At 36.4% G+C, this 20,957-nt stretch overlaps 1 protein-coding gene across 2 annotated transcripts in view; it reads right to left on the bottom strand.

The window, feature by feature from the left end:
* LOC120352715 (suppressor of tumorigenicity 14 protein homolog) overlaps positions 1-20,957 on the bottom strand; it is a 115,987-nt gene that overhangs the window by 54,995 nt on the left and 40,035 nt on the right. For both annotated transcript variants that reach the window (XM_039434643.1, XM_039434640.1), the window contains exon 2: positions 11,654-11,709. In XM_039434643.1, coding sequence (XP_039290577.1) covers positions 11,654-11,659 — 6 coding nt within the window. In that variant the 5' untranslated portion in view covers positions 11,660-11,709. The remainder of the gene's footprint in view (positions 1-11,653; positions 11,710-20,957) is intronic.

Here is a 20,957-nt window from a genome sequence, read left to right as displayed (position 1 = left end):
TTGAACACATTTTCTAGCTCCCGCCTTCTTTGCCAATATAATAAACTCTGACTCTAGCCACTTCTCTGGAATGCTTCCATTGTCATATATACATACGGTTGAACAAAGAAGTCAGCCATTTAATATTATCATCATCTAGAAGTTCCATAAACTCTGCCTGGATGTTATCAGGGCCTGTTGCTTTACCAGCTTTTGTGTTTTTTATTGCATTTGTTACTTCATCTATTAATATTTCTTGCCATGTTTCGCAGATTATATTTGGAAGCACTGCTCTATTATCATGAAATAACTCTTCTATATGTTTTTTCCACATCAGTTTAACTCTCTCCTTGTCAACAATAATTATTCCATTTTCATCCACCAGTCTATTCAATGATCCTCTTTTAATTCTACATATAGCATTGATTCTCTTATAGATGTTGAAATTGTCGTGACATGCTTGGAGAGCTTCTATCTCGATACATTTATTAGTTATTTCTTTTTCTTCAGCTTCCCTTATTTTCTTCTTGATGATTTTGTTGATATTTTCATATTCCTGAGGATTATTCTCCAAAGTCCTTCTTTCCTTAAGAATCATCTTAAGAATGTCATTTGTCATCCATGTCTTCTTCCTTTTGACACCCGGTTTCAGATATTCCTTCTTGATGCTATCCACAGTGGAAGTCAATGCTACCACCTCTTCTTCAACACAGGCCATATTGGCAATCAACCGAACATCCTCATTCAGTCTTGATTTCACTTCACTTTTCAAGTTTGGCTCCATCAATTTATTCATATCGAAACTCGGTTTACACTTCTTGATTACTTTCTGCGATTTGACCTTGAAATCGCCCACTAACAGAGTGTGATCTGATTGTATATCAGCACTTGGGTATGTTTTTGCACTGGTACAGCTGTTTCTGTACCTTTTATCAACCAGGATAAAATCAATTTGATTCCTTATTATATTTTCTGGCGAATCTCTTGGCGACTTCCACGTATAAGGTCTTCTGGGTGGTAATGTGAAAAAAGTATCCATTATTACAAGACCTTCTTCTCTCGCAAAGATGCTCAATTGATTTCACCGTTCATTTCTCTCTCCTAGTCCAAATGAGCCTATACAATCACCATCACGTCCCTTTCCAATCTTCGAGTTGAAATCTCCTATAAGTATGTTCACATCTTGTTTTGGTAACTGCCCCAACACCATCGTGATCTGTGAATAGAATTCAGCCATTTTTTCATCTGGATGGTCTGTTGTTGGAGCATACACCTGTATGATGTTCAGAGGTGTAGGAGAAGTTCTTATTTGTAATAGCATGACTCGCTCTGAGACTGGAATGGAATTTGTGACACTATCTGCTACTGATTCACTGTACATGTACATGTTGATGTGCTTGAAGGGAATAAAAACATTCTCATCCCTGCTCTTATTGATCATTATATCACTAAAGCTGAGTTTACACCAAAGTTATCAACAAAATGTTTATTTTTCGTCCTTCTATTCTCCTTCTTAATTCTATTAGATTGAATGGAACTTGACAAAAACATATGCTCATCATGTGTACTCCGCCTAATAAAGATTTTTTTCATTTCATTTCATTTCATGATAAGCTATGTTCAATCTAATAGAATCTATAAGGACGGAGAAATAATAATTATTTTGTTAATAACTTTGGTGTGAACGCAGCTTTACTTCTCATGAAACAACATGATCTGTTGGATTTAATTATGGCAACTGAGAAGTCGAGTGTAGAAGGATTGTTTCCATCATTGACTTGATCCACATTATTATTGTGAAGATTTTGTTTGCAATTGAAAGTCAAGCAATTGGAATATAGAAATAGAGCCATCCACACCAACACCTCCTCATATGCCATATATATCCTCCATATACCAATACCTATATGAAGAAGCATTCAATGCTTCTCCACCTCTCAGCAATTTTAAATGGAAAATACCTTCATTATTCTTTACCAGATTGAGTGGATTCGTTACTTGTGTCCATTTCCTACTGTTAAATCAAACTATAAACATTTCAAGTTTCGAATGCATGATATCGATGTTCAATGGAATGAAAAATTTGAATATATGAAAAATATTCAGATATGGGCACAGAGCTCATGCATGATGGATTTACATGACAACAGTATATTTTTCGCCTCCCAGAGTAGACGGTGCAAAAAGGATGCGTAGAGAATAGATAAATGGGATCTGAGAAGGACAGCTGCATGAAGATGAACATCCTCATTGATTTTTATTTGGAGCGCATCGCTGTCACGGTGTGTCATGTGATGATTGATGAAGCTTCTAGCACTTGCCAGGATGTACAGCAATCAAGTCTGATTCTGTAGAAACTCCCTCAACGAGAAACAATCTACTGAAGTTTCGTTACAACACAATTCTGATGAAGAGATAGATTCCATTCCAGTTTAATATTATCTCATGTATAAAAGCTTACAGGTAGAAGTGGATTATTTAGATCATGGGCTTCTCAAAGTTTGTTAGAGCCTGGGCATTTAATTACCTGTGCCGCAGCCCTATGTCTTGTGATCCACTTCCACTATGATGTTCCTTGCTTGGATCCTCAATCCTCTGACTGTTTTCCTTGTTACTATAATATACACTGTATCCTGATATCCTAATAGCAGTAGAATGACTTATCTATGACTTCCTCTTAGTATTTTTTGAGTAGAATACATCAATGGTTAGCTCAATATGCTTTATGAGGGACTATTTGGTTCAATATCTGACTATTAGTAGCATAATGACATAACAAATCACATATATATATTGATAAAATCTATAGTTTATTCATTGTTTGTGGTCAGGAGTGTCCTTTCGAAATTTTTATCACGATATTCGATTTTACAAGATTATAATTCCAATATGGGAATTTCAATTGCTACAGTGATAGACTAAATAGCTTGGAATATATCGATTGTCCGACAGCGTAGGTCTAATCACTAAAAGCGACCAAAATCGGGTGATGCTGTGTTCAATCCCTGCTCGAATGAATATTTTGTATAGTGCCGTTCAACAACTTTCCTCTCTGTTGTTAACTTTTTATGGTTGTAGAGGTCTGTCACATCAATGTATTTCATCTATACTTATAAAATTCTACTCTCACTGACTCACTCACTGATCACGATTTCTGGAAAACTACTTGATGGACTGCAACAAAACCTGGAATATAGCTTCCTTATAAGTCCTAGGTGCACACTAAGAAATGTTTCGGCGATATTTCAACCCTAAGGGTGGTTTTCAAGGGTTTAAAGTTCGTCTTTTAGCATGTATATTCTTCTTCTCCCAATCACCCAACTATTATTGGAATGTCCACATCATATGTTTCTATGGAACTACTAGTAGTTCTGTGAACAGTGGACATCGAGCAGTTATAAACCACAACCTCTTCTTATACTGTCCATCAGAATAAATCCTGTCTGTCGGCCTGTATGTCATGTCGGCGAGATATCGGTGTGAAAACGACTAATGGCTGTTGGAGTTTGTGTATCAAGAATGCTAACATCAAAAGCTAATCTCCTTCAAGACATACTGGCAACAGGACAGACCAAGTTCAAGCAGAGAAAGTTCGAGAGACAATACTATGTTATTCTAGTTATTAATTGCATGCGTTATTGCACGCAATCAATAGTTCATTCATTTATTCATTTATTCATTCACAATGGAGACAACGGGTTTCCCCAAATATATCCCCTTAACAATAAAAATTGTACAGATACAAATGAAAAAAGGAAAATAATTATTAGAAAAATCTGGTGTGGCGCACTCACAGAACTTTCCTTGCCGTTATGAGAATTGATCACCTGTCGCTAGTGTTAACGCGCATTTCAAGTCTACTTATAAACAAAGATCTGAGCCAGCTGGTGACATACGAGGTCTGCTATCTCTTCATAGTGAATCATTCAATAGAATCAACAGTTGCCAACAGTTTACAATTGGATAATCACATTTTCTCGAATTTCGAGCTTATTTTCAATTTTAGGTGGAATTGCTACTGAACATTAATTGTAGAGATTTTCATGCTAAATCTTACCCACACGATTTTTTTTGTTTAAATTATATCCGAAGTCTGATAATTGCGAATCTAAAATCAAACTTTGCTTAGATGGGGCGGAGCTTCTGAAATTTTTACAGATATGGGACTTATGGCAGTTGATAGAGCTTATCAATGACTATTCTAGGTATAAATTTAATCGAAATCGTTGTAGCCGTTTTCGAGTAAATAGCGAAAAACCCTGTTTTTGACAACATTTTCTCCTTTTTATCCGCCATCTTGAATTGCATTTGATTGAAATTGTTCATGTCGGATCCTTATATTGTAAGGACCTTAAGCTCCGAATTTCAAGTCATTCCGTTAATTGGGAGATGAGATATCATGTACACAGACGCACATACACCCATACACAACACACACACACACACACACACACACACACACACACACACACACACACACACACACACACACACACACCACACACACACACACACACACACACACACACACACACACACACACACACACACACACACACACACACACACACACACACACACACACACACACACACACACACACACACACACACACACACACACACACACACACACACACACAGGGGACCTTGAAACCAATAGAAATTTAAAAATTGGGGTACCTCAATTTTTTTCAGAAAGCAATACTTTCCTTACCTATGGTAATAGGTCAAGCAAAGTAAAAAGTCAAGCGACGATAACACTTTCAAGAGTAGCCACGGTTGCGTGACTTTTCAATCACCTGTACAGGGTAAAATTGATTAATTGATATCAGGGAATCAAGCAACATCTGATATTAATTAATCGATTTGTATTGAAAAATAATCAATTCAGGGAAATCGAAATGTATATGCTACTAGCAGGGCACCCGTGCTTCGCTACGGGAATTGATAGATAAGATTATTTTTGTGAAATATTTATAATCTAAATACTCTATAAAAATTGTTATAATCGTTTTTGAGATTAGGCCACAACTTGACATGAAAATTATTAAGTCAAATCATTTGAATAACTAATTGATGTGTTGGAAGTGCTCTGTAGAATAGTAGACTTATTGCAGCGAATTTTGTAGAAGATTGGGCAGGGCTCAAGATTCGACCTTGATTTTATTCATTGGGAATTAATATCTCCCGTTGACAGTTATCAAATTAGCAGTGTTCAGGTCTGCTTTTTTTTGATGCAATTGAAAATTTAATATCAAATTAAGTTTATTTGAATTTGTTACTCTGGTATCCTTGTATCTCTTGCTTATTCTGGAATTTTTGGCATAGCCTATCACTTACTTTTCTTTTCACTTATCCAAAAGTGTGAAAACAGCCAATCCACTGATTCTTTCTTCCATGAAAGTCCATTCATATACATAAGAGTCCATTCATAATAGTTAGAGTAACATTTATAGTGGCTGATTTCTAATGTCCTAAACTTTAGCCTACTATCATAAATATTAAATTGCGATCATTTTAATGTGAAATTGCATAAATCTGAATAGAGTTTATTCAATCACTTTGATTATTGACTACCATTCTATGATTTCTTTCTTTGATCTTTGCTTGAAACCAAAAGGTTAGTGATGAAAATTTGTATGTAAATTAAGATGTAACTCAATTTGATTTCTATCTAAATTGACAACTTTAGTATTTACTTGTGATCTATCAATATCAATAGGTTTGTCTAGTTTCATGTAATGACATCATGAAAGGAAATAGGAGCAACTGATGGAATATTACCTATGTTTTTTTCGATTTAGTTTTTAGCTGATTTTGAAACATGAAAGTATCAGGCCCAGTAGTACAAAAGCCTGTTCAATTTCAATCATGATTAAATTTCATGACAATTAATCAGAGCAGGAGTTTTTTTATAGAAGGCTTCTATGATTGGTTCTCGTGGTATTTAGTCCGGATTAGGAATTAACAGACAGTGCAACTGGCTCTCCCAAGGCTGTGGCTGAGTACAGACATAGATCAACAGAGGAACCATTACAACAGAAGCTGAAGAAATTAGTCGTATTTCTATCACCTCACAATGAACATTACATTCAACTACCATATGCTTGGGGAAATCGATTTTTAATTTCTTTTGCTATCATCCGGTCACTTCTGAACCTATTCTTCCAGATGTTCCATGAATACTGGAATGTTATGAAATAAGGTCGCCAAATTTGGTAACTCAACTAAAGCTATTATAATTAATCTTCCCCATTTGCTCACACTCTCTTACGTTTTCAACAGACTATGGAGAACTTTTTTCTGATCAGCTGCTACTTGAGGAACCAATAATCCTTTCTCAAGGAACTTCAGCGAGTTTTTCCAGAGTTGAGACCTGTTCCAAAATGATGTTTTTTTGTCGCGAACCCACTATATTCCTGATTAAATCAAAATTGTTAGAGCCGTTTTCAAGATCCGTCCGACATACATACATATCCACAAACACAAATATTCAAACAGAAATAAATTGCTTTCTTGGTATAATTGACTTCAATGCTTCTGATTTCATTCAATGAGAGCTTATTTCACATAATAAATATCGGGAACCGAGCTTCGATGTGGAGTGTAAATGCATAGAAAATTTCTAACGAAAGAATGAATTTATAGTTTATATTTATTTATTCATTTTTTCAGTCGTACAATTATTTTCACAGTTATATGAGGAGGCACAACAGGCTTATGCCCAAAACTGTCGCTTTTCAAATTTATATCATAGACCAAATCAAAATCTAGGTAAAGCCACTATCACTCATTGAAATAACAATTCATTCACACTTCAAAAAACAAACACATCATCAATTACAAATAATAGTTATACTATGAAATGAATTCGATTTAGAATGAACACTATGTTTCCTACAATATTTGTTGATATACTATGTACTATTCTACAAAATATCATCTATTTACTATTTTGGACTTTCTGAAGTAAACAATCATGTTTTTTAAAAAAAGAGGAATAAACAAAAAAAGCTTTTCTTGCTGGATTATTTTTCTCGTGAGATCAGCTGAGGAATAACCAACATATGCACTCGCTCACTCGCTTCCATTACGGTATCGACAGACGACAAAATTTCCAGCTGTTTTACCAAGGACGTATTTATCCTTTTAATGTCCTTCAGCGAGTTATCCCAGGGTTGAGATCTAGTGCAATCGAATTTTCATATCAAAAACCTACTTGTTCCAAATTTCGTGAGAGCCATTTTCGAGATCCGGTCACATGCAGATATATAAACATATAAACAGAAATTGCTCATTTAATAGTATAGGATAACAGCTGGCATAGAAAGCAAAAATGTCAAACATAAAATTGAAACAGTGGCGATCATCAACATAAGGTTATTATCTTCATCTGATCTAAAGTAGCCAAATTATAGTAAGATTCACATCAATGTGTCAGCATTGTTTTAATGGGGAACATTGATGCTAGTGATGAGGAATACTACAGATTCAAGTGAATATCAACGAACTGTTATGCATGTTCTCCAATATTTTTATCGAAAGCTACCTTCTATTTTCTTTGGTAAAACAATCAATGTTTGGTAATAATTAATTTATAGGAAAAACGCCTTACTTCTATGGAAAATATTTTTTAATTAGGAAAAGCAACAACAGCTATTTGGCCGCTTTAATAAATAACCCCTTTCTTGCGCCCAAGTTTAATTTTGGCCGAATTTCCTCATCCTTTGCAAACATATTCCACAACGGACACTTCTGAAGTTTTAAAAATACCCTCTATAAAATATCATATTGGATTATTAAAATTTCATCGAAATTGTTTGATCAATAAAGAAACAGATCTACCGACGGCTGTTGAATGACGCACTGATTATAACAGCTGATTTTTATTTTTGTGTGTGGTCAGCTCACAAATCTTCTACCATAAGGACTACGTGTAAACTTTGAAGGACCGTAGGAAAGAGTCCTGAAGTCGGATCATAAATTCGATAGGCCATAAACCTGCTCCTGAACATAACAAACACAACTAAATAGAATCATCAAATCCGGTGCACACATAAAAATGTTATTGAACGTCAAAATTTGAGGCTTGATTTTTATTTATATAGATATGTTTATATGTTTGTATTTCACCGGATCTCGAAAACAGCTCTAACGATTCTCATTAAATTCAGAACATAGTAGTTTTATGATATAAAGATTCGATTGCACTAGGTCTCATCCCTGAGAAAACTCGCTGAAGGACATTAAAAGGATAATTATTATTCATCCTTGGAAAAACAGATGATAATAATTATTTCGTCGGCTGTTGGTGATGGAAGTGAGTGAGCGAGTTCATGTGTGTGGGACTGTGTCAAAATTATGACTCAGCTGTTGAACATTTGTAATCATTCAATCAGGTACTTAGTGCCGGTTGCAAAAAAGCCGGGTTATTTTCAATCCTGATTAATTCCAGTAGATCCTTTTTTTGAAATGGTCTTCTCTGATTTGGTTCACGTGAAGTAAATCAGGATTAAAATTTAACTGGCTTTTGTGCAACTGGGCCTTTGTGAGGGAATTCTTGGCATTCTTCTGGGAATTGATCTCAATTTACAGTTATTAGATAGAACATTTCTGTATGAATGTTATTATAACTTCTTCTACCACAATAAATGTTTTATGCTTTTTTACTCCAGAGCGAAGCTCGGTCCCCGATATTGCACTATTAAATAGTCCAGTCACTATGTACATTGATGCATGCAATTTATATTGTAGTTCTGATTTTTTAATATATTATTTGGGTACATAAGAGAAGTCCAGAACCAATTTCTTCATGCAGAATTTCCTTGTGCTAGATACAGAGTGGCCCAAAAACCTCGTATTTTCGGCTAATTTTCGAGTTTTCAGCTATTTCTGGCAAATCTCGTAATCGGTCAGAAAAATTTGCTCTAGCTTTTTTCTTAGATCATAGAATTCTGAATGAAAAGAGATCACTCGGAACTCTCTATCTCTAATCATTACTGAGTTATAATTTTTTTTAAATGAGTGAAATTTGAAGGAAAAATCAGTTTTGTTGAATTTTAGTTTTTTTTAGTTTTTATACATTCAGTTTTTATAATTCAAAATCGCTCTGGGCGTATTTTTGTGCTCTACAATCTGAGATCAGGGAGAGCGCTCTATCTCTATTAGATTTCCAGGTACACCTGACAACAATGCTCCTTGTATTGTGAAAAACACCTAATTTTCAGCTCCAACTATCATCACCAACTACATTGTCCTCACATTTATATTTCGCACAATGACATGAGCTCTTGAGATCATGTTCTATGAGAATCACCCGCTAGATGCACTTCATTTCAGTATTTCATAGTGGAAAGGCACGCTTAAGGACACCTCAAGGATCAATATTTCAAACACATATAACTTTTGACACAATGCTCAGATTTCATCGTACTACACTTCATTCTTCTCAGCTTGTCAAGGCGGTCCAAAATCATGCTACATAAGTCTTTGAATGGAGGTGTTGTTATTTACATAAAGAAATTATATTCTTCCATTTTTATTTAATTAAAATTTCAAAATTATTCGAGCCCTGATAGAATGACTGACTCACTGTACAGTCAGTCGAAAATCTTAATATTGGAATGAGAGGTATTTTGGCAAGATGAGCAAAAAAATAAGGTCATATGCACCTTTTCGTAATTTCGTTATATCTTCAAATGAAAAATGAGTTTTGTGGGTTGTCAAAACTCCCTCTGAAAGAGAAACTATTCAACTTATTCTATATTTTAGTAAAATAACAATGATCATCCATCCATGTATCATCTTCTATACTATAATAAAGGAAAGAACTGGATTATAAACGTAGCCTATACAGATGTAAAGTATAGGGAAATTATGTTTGACGCATTATCACGTCAGAACTACTGGACTGATTAACTTGAAATTTTGCATATAGATTCTTGCTTAACCGAGAGTGGTTATAGACCAATTTTAAATTTTTCAAGATTTGATTACATCAAGTTTTCAATTATTTGTCATGCTTCCAGTTCGTATGGAAGCAGCAGAAGATTTCTCTTAAAAGGGAAATTAGAAGATAGGTATGATTGGGGATCCTTTTCGAATGATAAATACAGGTTTTCCGTCACACCCAATTTTTTTCCGCCATTTTGAATCCAACTTCTTTTTTAATTGAAAGGTGATCATACTGATTCACTTAAAATGCAGCATATAAATTCTTAATCAACCGAGGATTCTTATATCGGCCTATTTTGAATTCTTCTAGATTTTATTACGTCAAGTTTTAAGAAAGACCCTTGCGAAGCACAAGTTACCAGCTAGTTGTTTATAAGTAGACTCTTATGCACGTGAGCTTTAGCGTCAGGTGATCAATGTTCATAACGGTAAGGAAAGCTGTGTGAGTGCCCCCCACCAGATTTTTGATCACTTGATCACCGTTCATCAAAGAGGATGAGAAATAACAGCAAGGCTTCTGATGCTCTTGAAATTTATTTTTTTGTGTTATTACATATTACTGTAACCCATGCAATAAGCAGTTATTGCATGCAATTATGTAGGTTACTTCCCAAGTGAAAACTTCAGTCTCATAGCGACAGAATAAACGATCATCCGCGCATTCCACATGAATTTGAATGCCTACGATGGTATGAAATTCTATGAAACTGGAACGACTACTTACTCGTCACAAACGTGGATCCTGATCATGATGCTTAAATATTCATAATGCTGCCATAAAGAGGATGATACTGCATATTGGATACTTCTCCAAAGAGTTCCCATATTGTATCACATGATTCTTGAATTTCCCAGTTAGTACAGAAATCAGATGAGGAATCCATACGTGAATAACGATATGGGAAACAAAAGTGGGCTTCATAATAACATTCTGAGACAAGAAGCCCTTCTCAACAGGGTGGGAAAGGATTTGTGTGTAGGTAATACATTGCGGTCGCCTCCCCCCTCGCCCATACCCGTCCCCTCTGGCAGCGGTACCCCATGTATCAAGAAGAGAGTTTCCCCTGTTTTCAGTGAACATCCTTGCATCCTTGGAGTAATTCATAACGCGCGATCCTTCCTCCTACTTATCAGCAAAGTAAACTTGTCAGCATTCCTTATAAATAAGATGAATGCTTCCCATCCAAGCGATGCTGACAGTTTCAAGTGAATCTGGCTGTAGAACATGAGCGTCGCGTATAGAGGAAGCCGAGCTGTCGTCGAAGCAAGTAGAGCAGCAGCCAACGCAGCGCCATTATACACACTCCAGTCAGCTCTCCCACATTCAACAATAAAATATTTATTGCAAGTGGCAGCATAAATAATATCACGCAATCCCTAAAGTGCATTGATTAGAAGAGCAATGTTTGTTACTATCATTCGAAAGTATTCAGCTATTGGTGAAAATGTATTTGTATTTGTTGCCTATAGCTTTTAGAATATAAATTATTCAACTATTATGATTATAATACTTGAAGTGTTACTCAACTGATAATAGACTGGGTGTTGGAAGAATGTATTTTTTCTCTAAACTGAAGAGTAAAGAATCCCTCAAGAGATTCTCTAACCTGAAGAGTAGATTATCTCTCAAGAGAATTTGTATTAGTCTACTTGTGCCTAGATGGTGTGACGTGCACAGCAAACTTAATAAAATCTTCGACTTGGAGGAATCAACTTACCCCCATTACATCATGTAGAGCAGATCTCTGTCTTCTCTGCCACCATTATGTCACACCTGAAAAAACAAATTTCTCATTACCAACAATATAATTTACTTATACAATGAACGTGTTAATACAGGTTATAAGGTTAATATAGGTTTTTTATACAATGAACCTGTTAATCGAAAATCTTTGTTTTTTGGAAATTTTCCGAAATGAGAATAATGAAATAAATGGGAAACCGTTCCCTTGGAAACATTGAAAATTTCTGTTTCAATTTTCATAGCTTCAAAGGTCACCCACATAATGTATGAATCAGGTGGAAGTACTCAGAGGGAATTAGCTCTTGAAGTACTCTGTACTCTTATATAATTTATAAAACATAAAAAATTCAGTTCATTGGTTAAATGGATTATGCACAATGAGTTTTCTAGGGTTCTGGATTCATGCAGAACAAAATTGGGAATTTGAGAATTGATTCAAATGTTCAATTTTCTTCAAATCGACAATCGTGTGTCAAAGTTAGGTTTGTGATATATTAAAATACAACGATTTCTCTAATTGATGGGTGAAAACTGATATGATATGGGGGAGAATCGTTGAGAAACCTAAAGGCAAATGGAAAACCAGAAACTTTCTAAAATATTGTATGAAGCGAACAATATTTCTGGACTGGATACGAGATACGATGCATCAATTTTGTTGTTGCATTTCAATTTTTGGACAACGACGGGATCAATTACCAGAGCTGAAATGGAATTGAACTTTTCCTGTTAGCGCGCATGGTAGGCGATAATTCAATTTCGTGTCGATTTCATGATTAATTACATCACCCTCATCCAGCACTTGATGAAGATTTGCTAATTGAGGCAGCAAATAGATAGCTTAAATCTATTTCTATGTGTCAGAATCGAGCACAGCTTTTGTCAAACCCAATTAACTATTGAGAAATACAATAATTTATATAAATTATAATCCTTTTGGAAGGAAGGAACGTCCTTAATACACGCGTGCTTCTCATATTAAAATTTTAAAATTAGAAAATGATCTTATCATAATAAAGTCGATAAAACCCTGAAAATCGGAACGATCAGTGATAAAACCAGAATGCATGGTGATTCAGTGGAAATTTCAATGTCCATGATACTATATCATTAAACAACTGTGGAGTTAAACAGCTAGAAGAATGATTTCACTGATTTATGTTAAAAATGTATGTAGTGATTTATTGACCGAGCGAAGTGAGGTCTATATGCCGGGTCACACGACAACGATATTTGCGCAAACTTGGCTCAAAGCCAGCAGGTTTACGCAAATCTGGCTTTGAGCCAAGTTTGCTCAAACCTCTGTTCACACGAGACCAACTTTAACACAAACCTGTATTATAAACAAGTATTATATCCAAGTCAACGGTTTTGCATTTCTCTTTATGTTTAAATGTTTATATTTATGTTTTTATGTTCCTCATTTACGGCGAAAAGCGGCATAATAGATTTCCATGAAATTTGACAAGTATGTTCCTTTTTTAAATGCGCGTCGACGTATATTCAAGGTTTTTGGAAATTTTGCATTTCAAGAATAATATACCGTAAGGAAAAGGAGCCTCCTTCATACGTCAATATTAGAGTAAAAATCAGACTATAGAATTATTCATCATAAATCGGCTGTCGAGTGGATTATAAATTGCATGCAATGACGCATGCAATTCAATATCTCAATGTAACTTAGTGAAAAAACAATTACTGTTACGTGGACTATTGCATTGAGGCATGCAATTGATAACTTGAAGTAGCATACAGTATTTTCTCCCAACTTTTCTCTGCTTTCAACTCGATAAGCTTTTGATGATAGTAGCATATAGCTGTTAACATCAAACTATTAGCATTGTCGATACAACAACCCAAACAGCAATTAGTCGTTTATACACAGATATCTCGCCGACACGACAGGACAGGACAGAATTTACTTTGATAAACAGTATTAGAGGAGACTGTGGTTTAGTACTGCGCGAGGTCTACTGTTCACAGAACTAATAGTATATATTCATGTAATACGTTTATCATTTTGTAAAAAATAGTTATTTGTGCAACTAGTGCGCAAAGTGACAGTTTGCTGCACCGAAAGAAACGTATACGCCCGAGCCGTAGGCAAGGGCGGAATGGTTTCTTGAGTGCAGCAGAGGAACTTTGCGCACGTATTTCACATTAAATTTTTCCTACAGTTACCATTGAATATGAAAAGTGGGTAATTATGGGTGAAATAATGGCTGAAATCCATCAAATGTTTGTGAGTGTGATGCTGATATTAATAACAACCTTAATTCATTTAAAAAGTAATAATCCAATTGTAGTTGAAAATTCTCAGCCAAAGTTCTCATTTTTATTCATTCAAGAATCAGAAAAAATACAGATAGAACAAAAAATTCGCATTCAAAATACATGCCAACAGCTCATTGGGATGGCTGAACCTGTATGTTCTTTTTTGGCTCAATAAAATGAATTTGAATTTGAACCGACAAGCGCGCGACCTAGCGGGAAGAATCGTACCTTCGTTTCATTCAGCTAAAAACAGTATTCAGATATTTAGACTTATGGTTAACTAAAATGACCGAAAAATACTATAAGTAAACTAAAAAATATTTATAAAATAACATGGAGAGCAGAAAAAATTTTATTGTAGTATATTCGAATGTTATTTTGTTAATTTTATTGACATGGATTTCGAACGGTAATTATTTAACCTGAAAATTCGAATTTCATAATGTGTGTTTGCTACATTCTCATTGCTTGGAGTTGAAATAACTATTACTGTCAATAGAAAAGAAACATTATTTATTATCAAATGATGAGAAGTTATTTTTTAATTATGATTTAGATAAACATTATTATTGTTTTGGATTTCTTGATTGGGATTTTATCATAAATATGTAGCCATATAGCCATTGATGATTCTTATCTAACCACAGACATTGTTACCAACTTAATTTTTATTTTCCTGCACTGGTGCTCCATATAACCATATAGGACTTATTTTATCTGTGATATAACCTACTATTTTGCGTTGTCATGCTGCAAATCTGGAGTACGCAAAGTAATACTTTGCGCACTAGAGCGGTAAAGTGATTTTTGCAGCCTGCAATCAGTGCAGAAATTGTCACTTTTCAAGGTATCTGTAGGAAAAAGATTTTTTTAAGACGATGGCATGTTTTGATAGGAAAATTAGAAGTCAGGTGCATTATAATGTATTCGAGAGTAAATCAACGGAAAACTTTTGTCCAGGGTGCTGTAAGCGTAACCCTAATCCTGAGTGAAAGGACTTAGCAGAACAATATTGTCGGATAGCTCTTATGACTTCCAATTTTCAAGACAAAAAGTCTCTAGAATGTTGGTTCCTTACTATTATAGATTGACCGAGCGAAGTGAGGTCTAAGATTCTTGTCGACGGTTTTGCATTTCCTTTATGTCTATATGTTTAATTTTTTTCATATTTTTGTTTTTATTCATGTTTTGCATTTACAGCGAAACGCAGCGATAGATTTTCATGAAATTTGAGAAGTGAATTCCTTTTTGAATTTGGCGTCGACGTATACATAAGGTTTTTTGAAATTTTGAATTTTAAGGATAATACAAAAGGAAAAGGAGTCTCCTTTGAACGTCAATATTACCGTAAAAATCAGACTTTAGAATTATTCATCATAAATCAGCTGTCGAGTGGATTATGAATTGCATGCAATGACGCATGCAATTGAAATCTCAATGTAACTTGGTAAAAAATCAGCTGTCGTGTGGACTATTAATTGCAAATGATAAGGCATGCAATTATTGATAACTCGAAGTAGCATATTATTTTCTCCTGACTTTTCTCTGCTTTCTTCTCGGTAATTTTTATTGATAGTAGCATAGTTGTTTACAAAAAATTGTCAGCATCCTAATGATAATAATAATAATAGTTTATATCAATGATATTTTTTCTATACAACATTTGAAACAGCCATTACTTGTTTACATACCGATATCTCGCCGACACGTCAGGACAGGACATAATTCACTCTGATGGAGGCTGTAGTTTCTAACTACGCGAGGTCTACACAGAACTACTAGTGACAGGTCTTAAGAGAAAATGAATTCTCAATCTCGAGGGCGAGGGCTGTACTTCTATCAGATTAAAAATTCCATGGAATATCATTATGGCATTGTAATCAGGATAGTTCATTATAGATACTTGGCAATTTTTCTATTAAATGACGTCATTTCAATTTAATGAATTTGAAAGGAGTCAGGATTAACTCGTTGAAATTTCAGTGACTTTCAATCTATCAGTTCCTACTTGGTGAAAAGAGATTTTTCAATTATGATTGATATTTTTCAAGAGTATAATATGGTATATCAATTGATAATTCAAGTTCATTGAACGACTCTCCAATAAATCAACTATGTAAATTTTTTTTTAAATTTTCATTATCATCAACTTCTGAAAAGCATTCACCAATCAATTACGGTGTGGTCGGTATCATAAAATGATTTATATTTTATCAATGAAGAGTAATTTGGAAGTGATAGATGATAAAAGCATACAAGACTTTTTAAAGACAAGAAAAATTAAAAAAATATTTCAAATCAGCAATTTAGGACATCAATGATGAGATGAAATGACAAAAATTTGATTTAGGATATGATTTTAGTTCTGGAGATTATATAGTAGGAGAAAGATTAAGTGTGAAATTCAATAAGATGAACTTAGAATCACTCTATTGGGTCATTTATTAACTAAACAGAAAATCAAGACCAGGTCCAGACAAGATCAAACCACAAGATTTAATCAATGATGTATTCTACTTGAGATTGATATTGATACACTTAGTCAACAGGAATGTTGAGACTGGAGTTATACCACCACTTATGAAGATAACTCATCTTAGACCAATCCTCAAAAAAGGTTCAAAAATAGATATGGGATGTTACAGGCCAGTGGGATCGGTTTCAGTTTCCATGAAGATTCCTGAGCATTTCAAAGGTTCACAATTGCTACAACATCTAAACATACATAGCATAATAAATGAGAGTCAATTTGGTTTCATCCTCGGAAGATCGACAATTGATTTATTAGAAAAAATGACAGGTGACATCAATAGATCTTTAAATGGAGATAAATTTGTTATAGCTGTAACAACCGACCTGACAAGAGCATTCGACCTTGCAAATTATGAAAGCATGATTCAGAAATAATTAATAAGAATTGGTGTTGGTGGCAAACTATTAGTGTTATTCAGTAAGTATTTCGTAAATAGAACTCAGCAAATTGGAATAGGTACCTACATTAGTAGCAATTATGAACAATCATGCGGATTGATTCAGGGTAGCATATTATCAACGATTTTATTCAATATTTATGTAAACTATTTCGCAAGCCTGAAATTTAAAAGTAAAGTTATGCAATATGCTGATGATAATATTTTATATATAATACATAAATATTTAGGAGCAGGTTTAGGTTTAATGCAGAACGATCTGGACTTGGAAATTGAATACTTATTTTATAATAGTTAAAAAATAAATTCAAAAAAGACTAGAGTAATAGTATTCAGAAATCAGAGACTTAATGTCAATGAGAATGAATTTGTTAAGTTAATTGGTCATAAAGCAGAATGTCTAGATATTCCACATTTGAATGGATGTGATTGTCAAAAACTTGATTTTTGTGACAGTTGTAACATATTGTAATTTGGATGGATAAATAAAAATCCCTAGCTGAAATATTTATAGGTCTAAGTGAAGTAATTGGCTAATATCGCCAAAGAGATAACATAAAGATTAGATAATATCAGACGTCCCGGCTAAACTGTACAACAGCCTAAGAGGAATTGAAATAATTTTCTGCTAATAATATTATATAAAATATTGAAAATTGAGGTTAGGCATAAACATTTAGTGATCGGCGACCTAACGATCGACCGAGCCATACAAAGTAGAATCTGACCAAACACCTTGGCAGAAATTTATTGTGGCAAAACGGTATGCAATTTGAGGAACTAAAGGTCTCACGTGGCTAATTATTATGATGCATGAAACAAATAATAACATATAAAAAATTACTTAGCATGTAGAGAGCATATTTAAAAACCCAATAAAAATAATTAAATGTATTAAGGAAATAGGAGGTTACAAGGCGCATGAATACTGTAACAATTTGCATGCACCAATCACATAATGGCAATTGATAGGCGGCAGTAGTGAGCCGATTCAAAAATATTTGCATATATTTCTACAAATAAATAGAATTTGTATAAAATAGTTGTATTGTCTATGTTTTGGATATGGCCCAAAGGCAAAGAAACTATTAAATATATAACATAAGTAATAATTTAATATTTTAGTACGGTCTATTTGAGCCTCGAATGGCGGAGGACTAGAATATTAAAATTTCATGCAAATTTGAAAATCGGAAATGAGAATTGTAAAATTGAGAAACGAGAACCACACTCGCCTGCTAAATGCCACCATGAGAAGTCACTAAAAATTATAGAGCGTAATACCTTGCTATATCTTGTAATAACTCAAAGTTAAATTGAATTACTAAATTTCTTATAAGACTTTGTGATGCTCTTATAAAGCAAAAGTCATTTTCATTTTTAAATAATTTTGTAACCCCTTGGAAGAGACGACTCCAGCTACAATAATCCAGGACCACCAGGAGTTGGATCGACATCAGCAGCTCATAAGAAGATTTCGACACATGAGTGAAACATATTGAAATAGTGATAGGGCGCCCTCAGTGCTTCGAAAATAAAATAAGAATCAAAGCTAGCTCGTCGAAAGGGTTTCTAATGAATTAAGAGTTTGGTAAAAAATACTTGCGCAAGTAAATGTAGTATTAAAGGTATTTTATTGGAAAGTAACGAGTCAATACATATCAGAAGTTCTATAAATCAAAGAAGTATGAAATCTAGGCTGTTAATACATATTCATATGATCTTTAATTTCTGCAATATAATTTGCGATAGTTTGTTGTAGCTCTGATTCACTAGATGAATTGCTCTATATATTCCGTCATGTGCCGAATCTCATACCCTGAGATAAAAAATATATTCATTACAAAGAAATCTATTGGATACCCTAGAATTTAATATATATATTTGGATTACTAGTTGTCAATTTATCAAGCTGTTTTTAAGAATCTAATTTGAATAGAATTGTCCAAGTCGACAAGTATTGGCAAGCTGATATCGCAGCTACATGCAAATAAATGCATATGATTATCACGTACACCCTGAGTAGCTTCAGAGGTGAGTGATTGATACCCAGGTGTTGCTCCTGGATGACTTCGCTCAGTCGTAATGTGAGCGGGGAAAGGAGGCAAGTCGAAGTTCCTCTTCTTTCTTCTTTGTGCTTCAGCTGGCGTGGACAGCACCTCCTGGTGCTTCTGATAGCGTGAAGGTCGCTCTCTTCTCTGATGACACCACTTTGACGTAATTTTGTATTGGCCTTACGGCCTCGGTTCCGCTCCAGTGGAGTAGGAAAAGGAAGGACAGACAGGATAGGGACGGCAGACAACGGTCCGCTGTGCCCTGGGGAGAAGGAAGAATAGGGACGGCAGACATCGGTCCGCTGCGCCCTAGGGAGAAGGAAGAATAGGGACGGCAGACAACGGTCCGCTGTGCCCTGGGGAGAAGGAAGAATAGGGACGGCAGACAACGGTCCGCTGTGCCCTGAGGGGATGGAAAGAATAGGGATGGCAGACAACGGTCTACTGTGCCCTGGGGAGATGGAAAGATAGGGACGGCAGACAACGGTCCGATGTGCCCTGAGGAAATGGGAGGACAGGGACGGCAGACAACGGTCCACTGTGCCCTGGGGAAATGAAAGGACAGGGACGGCAGACAACGGTCCGCTGTGCCCTGGGGAGAAGGAAGAATAGGGACGGCAGACATTGGTCCGCTGCGCCCTAGGGAGAAGGAAGAATAGGGACGGCAGACAACGGTCCGCTGTGCCCTGGGGAGAAGGAAGAATAGGGACGGCAGACAACGGTCCGCTGTGCCCTGAGGGGATGGAAAGAATAGGGATGGCAGACAACGGTCTACTGTGCCCTGGGGAGATGGAAAGATAGGGACGGCAGACAACGGTCCGATGTGCCCTGAGGAAATGGGAGGACAGGGACGGCAGACCTCGGTCCACTGTGCCCTGGGGAAATGAAAGGACAGGGACGGCAGACAACGGTTCGCTGTGCCCTGGGGAAAAGGAAGAATAGGGACGGCAGACAACGGTCCACTGTGCCCTGGGGAGAAGGAAGAATAGGGACGGCAGACAATGGTCTGCTGTGCCCTGGGGAGAAGGAAGAATAGGGACAGCAGACAACGGTCCGCTGTGCCCTGGGGAGAAGGAAGAATAGGGACGGCAGACAACGGTACGCTGTGCCCTGTTGAGATGGAAAGATAGGGACGGCAGACAACGGTCTGCTGTGCCCTGGGGAGAAGGAAGAATAGGGACGGCAGACAACGGTCCGCTGTGCCCTGGGGAGAAGGAAGAATAGGGACGGCAGACAACGGTCTGCTGTGCCCTGAGGGGATGGAAAGAATAGGGACGGAGACAATGGTCCGCTGTGCCCTGAGGAGATGGAAAGATAGGGACGGCAGACAACGGTCCGCTGTGCCCTGGGGAAATGGAAGGACAGGGATGGCAGACTATGGTCCGCTGTGCCCTGGGGAAATGGAAGGACAGGGACGGCAGACAACGGTCCGCTGTGCCCTGGGGGAATGGAAGGACAGGGACGGCAGACAACGGTCCGCTGTGCCTTGGGGAGATGGAAGGACAGGGACGGCAGACAACGGTCCGCTGTGCCCTAGGGAGATGGAAGGTTAGGGACGTATGGCAGCCAACGGGCCGCTGTACCAGGACAGGAGGTTGGGGACATACGGCAGCCAACGGGCCGCTGTACAAGGAGCAGGAAGGTTGTGAGCGGAATGCTGTGGTCTGGGGCTCATCCGGCGTTTAAATACTCCCCAAAGTGGAGGGGATGGAGTTGTGCCGCCGCCAGAGGCGGTGGAAATCGTCTCGATGTGCGGAAGATGGTGCGCCATCGGTACCTTTCTTATCTCCGTGGTCGGCTAGCTTTGCTGATAGCCGAGCATCTTTCAATAATATCACTTATTATTCAGCAATATTTTCCTGTCACAATTTTACTTTGTGACACCCCATTCCTACTTGGGGGGGGGGTGTTCAGAGCCCTCTATGGCACCACCTTAAAAGGCGTGAGCCATCTAGGCATCACCTTAAGAGGTGTACACCTATCAGGCATCACCTTAAGAGGTGTACACCTATCAGGCATC

Source organism: Nilaparvata lugens, chromosome 1 (assembly GCF_014356525.2).
Source record: "Nilaparvata lugens isolate BPH chromosome 1, ASM1435652v1, whole genome shotgun sequence".
Lineage (NCBI taxonomy): Eukaryota > Metazoa > Arthropoda > Insecta > Hemiptera > Delphacidae > Nilaparvata > Nilaparvata lugens.
The sequence above is the reverse complement of the archived record's forward strand: the minus strand, read 5'-3'. Positions and strand labels throughout refer to the sequence as shown.